Genomic DNA, 12,038 nt, shown 5'->3' with positions numbered 1-12,038 from the left:
TTTCTGGGTTGTTGCTACAGTGTTTTGGGTGGTTAGGGTGTCCTAGTGATTGATAGGTTGTTCTGAGTGATTGTTTTGGTGACCCAAGTGACTGATAGGATGTTTTGAGCAGTTAGTTGGGTGTTCTGGGTTCTAGCTAGGTTGTAGCTATGTGTTGTTACAGTGTTTTGGGTAGTTGCTAGGGTGTTCTGTAATGTTTTCGGCGTATAAGGTGTTCTAAGGTATTTTAAGTTGTTGCTAATGCATCCAGGGTGATTGATAGGGTGTCCTGGATGGTTGAAAGGGTGTTTAATTTGTTGCTAAGGCATTTTGGGTGATTGATATGGTGTTTTGGGAGGTTGCTAAGGTGTTGTGGGTGGTTGTTGGAGTGTCCTGGGTGAGTGATACGGTGTTCTGGCCAGTTCTGTGTTCTTTCTAGGTTGTTGCTGTTGTTTAGCTTTTCTGCTACAGTGTTTGAGTGGTTACTAGATTTTTCTGGGTTGTTGCTACAGTGTTTTTGGTGGTTGCTGTGTGCTGGTGATTGATAGGGTGTTCTGGGTGGTGGTTTTGGTGTCCTGAGTGATTTATACTTTGATTGTTACTTGGTTGCTCTGATTTCTTTTTTTTTTTTAAGGCATTTTTATGCCTTTATTTAGATAGAACAGTGTACATAGAACAGGAAGCAAAGTGGGAGAGAGAGAAGGGGGGCGGATCGGGAAAGGTCCACGAGCCGGGATTCGAACTCGGGACGCCTGCAGTGCAAAGGTGCTATGTGTCAACGCGCTAACCACGAGGCTATTGGCGCTTACAGTTGCTCTGATTTCTACGTTTTTGCTATGGTGTTTTAGGTGTTCTGTTGCTGTGTTTTTAGGTGGTTGCTACGGTGTTCTGAGTTGTTGCTACAGTGTTCAGTGTTTTGTTAGGGGGTTCTGGGTGGTTGCTAGGGTGTTTAGTTTGTTGCTCTTGGTTGTTGTGTTTCTGGTTGTTGCTAGGGCGGTCTGGGTGGTTGCTAGGGTGTCCTGGATTGTTGCTATAGTGTTTTAGGTGGTTGCTAGGTAGTTGCTGGGGTGTTCAGAGTGTTTGATAGGGTGTTTTGGATGATTGTGTTGTAGGAGGTCGCCAGGGTGGTGCTGTGTTGTTGCATTGTTGCTAAGGTGTTGTTTTCTGTAGTTTTTTGTTGTTGTTGTTGTTGTTGTTGTGGACTGAACCTTAACTTTTTTTTTTTTTAGCTGTAGTGGTTCTGTGCATTTGATGTTTGAAGCAATTTAAATAAAACATTTATGATGTCTTCACATTTACAATGTCAACATTTACTGTATTCAAATACAGTCAATATGATGAACAGACAATTAAATTTAGAGTGTACATTCATTCACTGATTTGTATGATTGCATTTACATTAGTCTCTTCTTCATTCTATTCACGTCTCCTTTCACCGTTTCTTTCTCACTGTCTCAAATATTGATTTTTTTTTTTTTTTTTTTTTTTTTTATCAGTCCACCGTCTCAGAAATCAGATGGGATTAGTCTTGCCTGTTGTGTGTTTAGTGTTACTCCTTCCTGCCTGCTGCTGAACTTTACAGATGCATTACTGGAAAATCAATTTTCCTCTCTAATGCACAAATGGTCAAGGCTCCACATTATGTTTACTTCCTGTTAAGTGCTCCATCATCTTTTCTATCTCACTGATCATAATGTTACAAACAGGAAAGGGCAGCTAGTGTGTCTGTTCAGACCACAATCTAATCAGTCACGTCCACTGAAAACATATCTGTTGAATTTTGAATATGTCATTACCCAATGTGAGATCACTGCTGGACGGATGAATCTCACAAAATGTCAAATATGCATGGCTTACATTTCAACTCAAAATTAATTACATGATTAATTACATCATTGCAATAAAGTCTGTGTATCAATACTAAGAAAAAGCCCCCAGAAACATAATTTAAAGGTAAAATTCACCCAAAAATGAAAATGACTAAATCATGGGGTTACTAAACCATCCTAGATGTATATGACTATTAAAAAATGTCCTGGCTCTTTCAAGCTTTATAAAGACAGTGAATGGCCAATGGAGATTTTGAAGGCCAATAAAGTGCATCCATTCATGATAAAAATTGCTCCACACTGCTCCGGGAGTTAATGAAGGCCTTTTGAAGCGAATCGATGCATTTTTGTTAGAAAAATATTTATATGTAAAACTTTATAATCTGTAATCTCTAGCTTCTGTTAACTGTTATATAATTTATGTCAAAAGAAAATGACATGCTAAAATAATGATACTTTATTTATTTAACCCAAGCATGAAAAACAGAACAGGGAAACAAATTCTAGGTCAAATTTCAGTTGGGAAGTATTCATTATAATCTGTTGAAAGAAATTTTAAATGTGCACACATCCACTTTTATTTGCAAACCTAATGTGTCAAACTTGCAACATTTTTCTTACCTCGTCATATTCAGTCAGAATTTTACAACAGCGTTTTAGTACTACATTAAAAAAAAAAAATAGAAGATTACGTGATTAAAGTCGTAATGCTTCGAGAATAAAGTCAAAATACTATGAGAATAAATTCTGTCAGTTTTATCACAAAATACAAATTATAAATGTTTATTTCAAGTTATATATAACAAGATATATAAGCGAAGGAACATCTCCCAATCCGGGTCATTTGCATGTGCAGTAGGCAAGAATATGCTCTCAAAATATTATAATTTTAATCTCGTAATTTCTACGAATTAATTCATGAATTCTCATAATTTTGACTTTATTCTTGAAACATTTCAACTTTATTCTAGTAATTTCGACTTTATTCTTGTAATTTTTACTTTATTCTCGAAACATTTTGACCTTTATACTCATAATTTCGACTTTATTCTCGTAATTTTGACTTTATTCTTAAAAACATTTCAACTTTATTCTCGTAATTTTTACTTTATGCTCTAAATATTTCAACTTTATTCTCGAAACATTTAACTTAATTCTAGTAATTTCAACTTTATTCTCGTAGTTTTGACTTCCTTCTTGAAACATTTTAACTTTATTCTAGTAATTTCGACTTTATTCTTGCAATTTTTACTTTATTCTCAAAACATTTTGACCTTATACTCATAATTTCAACTTTATTCTCGTAATTTTTACTTTATTTTCTAAATATTTCAACTTTGTTCTCGAAACATTTAGCTTCATTCTAGTAATTTCAACTTTATTCTCGTAATTTTGACTTCATTCTTGAAACATTTCAACTTTGTTCTCGAAACATTTCGACTTTATCCTCTAAACATCTTGACTTTATTCTCCAAATTTTGACTTTATTTTCGAAACATTTCAACTTTATTCTCGAAATATTTCGACTTTTCTCAAAACATTTCAACTTTATTCTCAAAACATTTCAACTTTATTCTCGAAACATTTCAACTTTATTCTCGAAACATTTCAACTTTATTCTCGAAACATTTTGACTTTATTCTTGAAATATTTTGACTTTATTCTTGAAATATTATGACTTTAATCTCATAATTTTAGTTTTTTTTTGTCGCACTAAAACACCTTCGTAGGATTTACATTATTCATGCAACAAATAATATATTTTCAGTTTAAAACGGTCACAGTGGAGAGAAAAAAAAAAGTAAAGTGGTTTGCTTCACTGAATAATACTGTCATTTATAAAACAGTTGTCAAATATTAAAAGTTTCACTTCTTCATTCTTACGTGCTTTCAACTTTAAACTGACGCTGGAATTCCTACTCTGCTCCTGTGAATGGTAAACCCCGCCTACTTTGATTTGATTGGCCATCTCAATCATTTTGACATTGACATGCTCTGTCAGACCCCAGAGGCAGACCAGCCTAAAAACGTCAACTATTAAACATCAAATACAGCGTTGTGCACTGGATCGCAGCAGATTTCTGTTATTTTTGATGTGGATATTTCTTACGAATGTATTTCACCATATCTGGCATCTAAATAGCTGTCTGAAATATGATGATGATTGATCACCTCTTTTACAGTGACTAATTATGTTCTTATTCTTATCAGAAGAATAAAATTCTGTCCTCCACCCTCATTAGCAATAAACGGCTAAACCAGTTCTAAACATCCCAAGCATGTTTATGATATACCATACCTTCTTTTCGCCCTCCAGGCAGCCAGTCGCATAGAAAGTGAAAAAAGACAAGCTTTCAGCAGGAGAAGCCTCTCGCCAGAGGAGCATCCAACTTCCTGTAACAGCATCCAAGTTCCTTATCGCGGTCAGGCCAACAGAGACGGCTCAGGGCCTGCGGAACAAAGCTGAGGATTGTGGTTTCGGAGGGCCTTTCAGCCCCTGCCACAGAGCGCCTCTGTAACACAACACACTTGGGCAATAATCACAACAAGTACTCTCATTATCCCACAACCTTCCGAACGCCTGGCGCTCCGCTCCTGCTTTGTTACTTTTGAACATTGACCACCCTCTCACTCACAGGAAGCAGCTCGATTTAAAAACGTAGAAGGATGAATTGTGTTTTCCGTGTCGTGCATGTGATTCGATGCCATTTTATTGTTGCTGCTGCTTTTGTGTACGTTTTAGACCTAAAACTTCTGTAGTTTGTTTTGCATGATATAATTCTATGTGAAATAGATCTGATGGAGGAACTATAAGATTGGTGTTTACACCTGTAGTTTGTGATTTTAGGTTTGGTTTGTGTTTTGAAGTCATGAATTGTGAATATTTTTGTACATAGACTATAATAAATTTTATACAAAAATGTCCTGTGGTGTCATATTATAAATTATAACCTTGAAAAGATATGTTGATCAAAACTGGAAGAAGATGAGAAGTCCTACTGTGTGTCATGTCTTTCCCCAGTCGGCCTGAACATCTGCGCGAATGAAGCACAACAGTGTTGAAATCTCAAGTGAACTTGTGTCGATACACACCTGTAATGCTTCTATTTTGGGTTCTTTAATCGTCTTTCTTTTGTTGGTTCTCTTATTACACATATTCAGTTAGCTGTTTGTCTCAAATATCTCATGTTTCTGAGGTGGGCGTTCCAGAAGTACTTGGGAAGATCATTTGAATAAATGGTATATGAAAGTAAAGCACCTTCTCTAGAAGATATGAAGGTACTAATAATAACTGGCTTGTTTGAGTATAACATCAAACGTCAATAACGACAAAGAGTGAATACAATTGTGCTTGTGCCAAATTCATGGTAAAAAGTTCAGTTGACCATTAACCATGACATGGGCCAATAAGCAACCACCCAGAACAGTTAACAATCACCTAGCAATGCCATAGCAACAGCAGGTCAAAATACCTTATACTAACTAGAAAGAGTAGCAAGAGTTGCTTTAAAAATAGATCAGAACACCATTACAGTGATTTACAACCACCTATAGCAACACACATCACATCTAAAGTGATAAAAATAATCAGAACAGCCTAGGAAGCACATAGCAATGAGCGAAAAATATCAGAACACATTAACAACCACCTAAAGATTGACTGAACATGAAGACCACCTATCAACACCCTAGCAACTGCATTGCAAAATCTTAAAAAATGATCAGAACAGCCCAAAAATCACACAGGAATGTTCTGAATACCAACCAAAACACTCCAGCAATCATCCACCAAACTAAAAAACAGATCGAAATGTCATAACAACCTAGCAATACCCTGGCAACCATTCAGAACATCCTAGCAACCGTAGAAGATGTTCAAAGCCATTCAAAACACCCTAACCATCAAACACCTGGAAACCATCCATAGCAATATGCTAAAGTCCTGACCTCACTAACAATCACCTAGCACTGCACTAGCAAACTAACTAGCAATGTGCTGCAAAATCGACCAAAACACCCTAGCAACCACATAAAACATCATAGTAACTAGAGTAAATTCTGCAGACATTGACAACAACCAAGCAAAATCCTAACAATTATCCAGAACACCCTAGCAGCCTTATAAAGACATTCAGAGCACCCTATCAACCACCTTATAAAGTCTAAAGGAACCAGACACATCAACCTAGCAACTGAATAAGAATGTGCTCAAAAACAATCAAAACACCAATCAGTCACTTCAAATTGTCTTAGCAACCATCTAGAGCACCCTAGCAACCACACAATGTGCTTAAAACCACTCAGCAGCACCCTAGTAACCAGACTAAATTGTGCAAACACTGACAACCATCAAACAAAATTCTAACAATTATCCAGAGCATCGTAACAACAGCCCTAGCAACCACATAAAAACACTCAGAACACCCTATCAACCACCTTGTAATGTCTGGACACGTCGACCAAGCAACTGGATAAGAATGTGCTCCAAAACTATCAAAACAACCTATCAACCACCTCAAATTGTCTTAGCAACCATCTAGAACACCCTGGCGACCACATAACAATGTGCTGAAAACCATTTAGCAACACATTGGAAATCACCCAGAACACCTTAGCAGCCAGGCTACATTGTGCAAACACAGATCAGCACACCCTAACAACCACCTAGCAACTGCCCTAAGAAAACCTAACAGTGGCCCTAGCAACTCCAGAGCAAGTTAAAATCTATTCAAAATAACTTATCAACCACCTTGCAATATCCTAGCACCCAGACACTACATCTTAGTAATGGGATAATGTATTAAAAAACACCCGATCAACCACCTCACAACGCTATAGCAACACCTCAGCAACAGTCTTAGCAACCATATAGCAACATGTTGAAACCCATTCAGAACACCCTATCAACCACATTGTAATGTCTAAAGCCAACAGACACATCAACCTAGCAACTGGATAAGAATGTGTTTAAAAACAATCAAAACATTAATATCAATCACCTCAAATTGTCTTAGCAACCATCTAGAACACCCAAGCAACCACATAACAATATGCTTAAAAGCACCAAGCAATGCATTACCAATCACCCAGAACACCTTAGTAACTAGACTGAATTTTGCAAACACCGAAAACCACAAAGCAAAATTCTAACAATTATCCATAACACCCTAGCAACGAACCTAGCAACCATATAAAAACATTCAGAACATCCTATCAACCACCTTGATTAGTCCTAGCAACCAGACACTGGATAACAATGTGCTTAAAATCATTCAGAACACTATCAACCAACTTGGAATGGCTTAGCAACCATCCAGAACATCCTAGCAACGGTCCTAGCAACCGTATAGCAACATGTTAAAACTCATTCAGAACACCCTATCAACAACCTTGTAATGTCTAAAGCACCCAGACACATCAACATGGATAAGAATGTGCTTAAAACTCATTCAGAACACCCCATCAACCATCTCAAATTGTCTTAGCAACCATCTAGAGCACCCTAGCAACCACATAATGTGCTTAAAACCAACCAGCAATGCATTAGCAATCACCCAGAACAACCTAGTAAATAAATTGAACTGTGCAAAGACTAACAACCACCAAGCAATGTCCTAACAATTATCCAGAACATCCTACCAATGGCACTAGCAACCATATAAAAAAAAAAAAAAAAAACACATTCAGAACACCCTAGCAACCACCTTCATTTGTCCAAGCAACCAGACCCTGGATAACAATGTGCTTAAAATCATTCAGAACACTATCAACCAATTTGGAACGTGTTAGCAAGCATCCAGAACACCCTAGCAACGGTCATAGCAACAGTATAGCAACATGTTGAAACCCATTCAGAACCAGCATCCACATAATGTGCTTAAAACCACCCACCGATGCATAGCAATCATTCAGAACACCCTAGTAACTAAACTGAACTGTGCAAACACTTACAACCACCAAGCAATGTCCTAGCAATTATTCAGAACACCCTAGCAACACCCTAGCAACCATATAAAAACATTCAGAACATCCTATTACTGCATAACAGTGCACTTAAAATCATTCAAAACACTATCTACCAACTTGGAATGTCCTAGCAACCATTCAGAACACCCTAGCAATGGTCCTCTAGAGCACCCTAGCAACCACATAATGTGCTTAAACCCACACAGTAACACATTAGCAATCACCCAGAACACCCTAGTAACTAGACTGAATTGTGCAAACACTGACGACCACCAAGCAATGTCCGAACAATTATCCAGAACATCCTAGCAACTCCCCTAGCAACCATATAAAGGCATTCAGAACACCCTGTCAACCACCTCAAATTGTCTTAGCAACCATTTAGAGCACCCTAGCACCACATAATGTGCTTAAAATCACCCAGCAATGCATTAGCAATCACCCAGAACACCCTAGTAACAGGACTGTTTTGTGCAAACACTGACAACCACCAAGCAATGAACACCCTAGCAACCATATAAAAACATTCAGAACAGCCTATCAACCACCTTGAATTGTCCTAGCAACCAGACATATATAACAATATGCATAAAATAATTTAGAAAACCTTATCAGCTAACTCAGAATGTCTTAGCAACCATCCAGAACACCCTAGCAATGGTTCTAGCAACTGTGTAGCAGCATGTTAAAATCCATAAAGCAACAAAACACATCGACCTAGCAACAGGATGAAAATGTGCTCAAAAACAACCTAGATACCCTATCAACCACCTTAAATTGTCTTAGCAACCATCTAAAACATGCTAGCAACCACGTAATGTGCTTAAAGCCACCCAGCAATGCAATAGCAATCACCCAGAATGTTATATCAGCCAACTCGGAATGTCTCTGAATGGCATCCGTTCAGAACACCCTAGCAGCCACATCACAATTAATGATCATCCTGAAACTGAAACCTAGCAACTGCAGTGAAGCGCACTAGCAACCACCAACGTCAACCAACACGCCAGTGAGTTCCAACTCAAACCCCACTCACGTTTTTTCCCAGTATGTAGTTTAACTTCCTTTTTTCCAGTTTAACTAAAGTGATTAATGTGTTTTATTTGGCAGGTGTTTTGCCATCTACCAGTCAACAGTTCTGACGACAGCACTGTTTCTCCAGCTTCCTGGTTGGTGCACTACAACAACGGGCCACAAAAACAGCCCTGCAAAACAGGAATGATTTAATCTAACTTCAGCTGTGTTCCACAATCTTCTCTTCCTTTCGTTCTCTCACCATATCCTGCTTTATTCTGGCTGTCATGGTCTGTCCATGTGCATCCTGTGCTTCAGGGGGATTTTTCCTGCCCCCTCCCCACCTTTGGCCTGAAAGTGGACCATATTTGGACCACAAGTCCCTCTGTTTCTGTCCCCTTAAACAACACCTCCTTTGCAACCAGCTCTTGGCAGATGTGAGTGTGCCCTACAGATTATGTCGTCCAGCCGGCCCCTCGGGAACGAGGAAGTCCAAAGGAAACCATCAAAGAGCAAGTTATTTATTGTTAACGATGGACGACGCTGGACTTGTCTTAGCAGATCCCAAAGCAAGGTTGAAGAGTTTTACTAGATCAGGAGATGTCAAGTTATTTGACGCATGACGGTGTCCTTCTTTAGCGGAAACTGTCCTGTGAACGGAACGCTGTGCTCTTTGGAACAGAATTCCTGGTGAGGTTAGACATGTCCATGGGGGACGAGCTCTCGGGACATGTTTTTATGACTCATGCTGAGCTGTTTTGAGCTCGGCATGATGCCGTACCAAACATCTGAATCCTCAGCTGTGTTGTACCTTGCATTCGCAGATTTCCTGCAGGCCTTGGCACTGTGACAACCCTGCAGACAAACGCTCAAAAAACAAAGCAGATCCATGTTCAACATTCAGAGTGTTTTTGTAAAAGTTTACACAACTATTAATGCCACCTCATATCAGGTTCATTTAAAAAAACTTTTTTATACTTCGACTGTCCACATACCCACACTTGTGGTCTTGGGCACTTGAGAGTGTATGCACACAACAGGAAGTGAGTGCACAAAACTGTCCCAGGTCTTAAAAATGCCAAAATGCAGTTAGTGCCTATAGCCTAGTGGTTAGTACACTGACAACATATAGCACAACTATGCCTCGGCCAACCTGGGTTCAAATCTTGACCCAGGGTTCTTTGTCGATCCCACTCCCCTATTTCACCCAACATTTTCCTGTCAATCTCCACTGTCCTGGGGGGCAGTCATGGCCTAATGGTTAGCGAGTCGGACTTGTAACCCAAAGGTCACAGGTTTGAGTCTCAGGTCCAGCAGGGATTATAGGTGGGGGGAGTAAATGTCCAGCGCTGTCTTCCACCTGAGGTGGAAGTGAGACTGAGGTGAGACCCTTGAGCAAGACCTCGAACCATTTGAAAAAAGGAACAGATGAACCAAGTCACTTGAGTAATTTAAGCTGGAACCGCATGATTGATTCAAACTCGTGACTTCACTCATTAATAAAAACCAAAACAAATTAAAAGGAACATTCATTTTCGAATTTTGACACCGCTTGTAACGTTTTTAACAAAGCACGTAGTGATAGGTAAAACTGAGCTTTTTGAAACTCAAAATCAGTTAAATCATTGTATCGCAAAATGATTTACTATTTCGAAGCACTTCAATCGGATCGCGTATCACAAATAATTTGATTTAGATTGAAACCTTGCAAATCACTGATCAATTGATTCAGGTCAGGACTTCGAAGCACATTTTGCTAATAATTTGCTAATAAATCTATTTTATAATCAAATCTAAATCAAATTCAGGACCAATCGTTTGCTTTAGATCAGAACTTCAGAGCACGGATCGCAAATCATTTGATTCAAATTGGGACTTCGGTGCGGGTTTGCGAATCATTTGTTTCCAGTTTTGGGGGGGTAATGCATTACAAGTAACGCAAGTATAATAATATTACTTTTTTCAAGTAACTAGTAACGCATTACTTTTGAATTTCTAAGAAAATATGCAAGTTACTTTTTCAAATAAGTAACACCAGTTACTTTTTTCCCCATTTATTGATTGACAAGTCTCCTGTCGGGAAATTGGGAGTAAACATGATGTTACTGTATTCTAGACTAAATGTGAACATACATTAATTCATCTGACTCACAAAAAACTGATTCAGTATTCCTCAAAATGAATAAAAACAGTGAAAAGCAAACTCAGAATATGACACAACCCTGCAATAATTACATATGTTAACTAAAACAAATATCCTTTATGTATTTAATCCCATTTTATTAATCACTGTCTTTGCTGCTGACCTTCGATGATGCAGTTCAACCATACTAATAAGCAAAAATTACTTCAGATAAATTAATGTTAGTGCTTCATTTTTATTTTTTTTTTATAGCTGAAGAGTGATCTCCAGCAAAAAAAGTACTTTTCTTTCAGCCTGAGGTGAATTCATTTCACTTTTGCTGTAAAAGGGCTTTTACATTAGAATTGTTTTATATTAGAAGAAGCAAGCCCTGCCCAGTTTTAAAAAGTAACGCAAAAGTAACGTAACAAATTACTTTCCATAAAAAGTAACTAAGTAACATAATTAGTTACTTTTTTTAGGGAGTAATGCAAAACAATAATGCATTACTTTTAAAAGTAACTTTCCTCAACACATCATGATTTTGGAGCAATTTCACAGATCTTTTTTTTTTTTTTTTTTTTTTTTCAGATTTATTTTTCTTAAAAATTAAACTATTAATGCAGTAAAGTTATAAAAATAAAAGTATACACAAATACAAATGTGGTTTTACTATAGTAAAAGTGTAGTATACTTTGTAATACTTTGCATGTGCTTCACTTTATTTTTGCCATTTTTATTTACCTATTTCTCTTTGTTTTAGAATTTGAAATGGAAGACATTGTTCGATAAGTGAGATCTTTGATTTGAAGTCCATGAAAATCAAAAAAAAAAGTAATGCTTGAAAAGTCCTTCAAAGTCCTGAAATTTCATTTTACAGTATCTGTATGAACCCTGTTAGAAAATCACATTGCCTAATTAATTTTAATACGTCTGAAAAGGAAACTCCTACAAATGCAGAAATAAATAAGGTCAGGCACAAAAATAACTGTCCATGCCTTTTCAGCGCTAATTCTATACCGACAGTACTACTTTAACGCCAAAAGTTGTTTTGCGCTTGCGCAAGCTGTTGGTAAATCTGGCCCTATGTTGTAAGTGTGTCTCATTGGATAGTTAAAAGTTCTACA

At 37.6% G+C, this 12,038-nt stretch overlaps 1 protein-coding gene across 4 annotated transcripts in view; it reads left to right on the top strand.

Annotated features, from left to right (window-relative positions):
- The window catches only part of LOC127153676 (lisH domain-containing protein ARMC9), a 48,731-nt gene extending 44,460 nt beyond the window's left edge, over positions 1–4,271 (top strand). For all 4 annotated transcript variants that reach the window (XM_051094897.1, XM_051094896.1, XM_051094895.1 and 1 more), the window contains one exon: positions 4,126–4,271. In XM_051094897.1, the coding sequence (XP_050950854.1) occupies positions 4,126–4,148 (23 nt within the window). In that variant the 3' untranslated portion in view covers positions 4,149–4,271. The remainder of the gene's footprint in view (positions 1–4,125) is intronic.
- Positions 4,272–12,038: the final 7,767 nt, after the last annotated feature.

This window comes from Labeo rohita, chromosome 22, assembly GCF_022985175.1.
Source record: "Labeo rohita strain BAU-BD-2019 chromosome 22, IGBB_LRoh.1.0, whole genome shotgun sequence".
NCBI classification, from domain to species: domain Eukaryota; kingdom Metazoa; phylum Chordata; class Actinopteri; order Cypriniformes; family Cyprinidae; genus Labeo; species Labeo rohita.
Note: the sequence above shows the minus strand (reverse complement) of the source record. Positions and strands in the feature narration are given on the sequence as shown.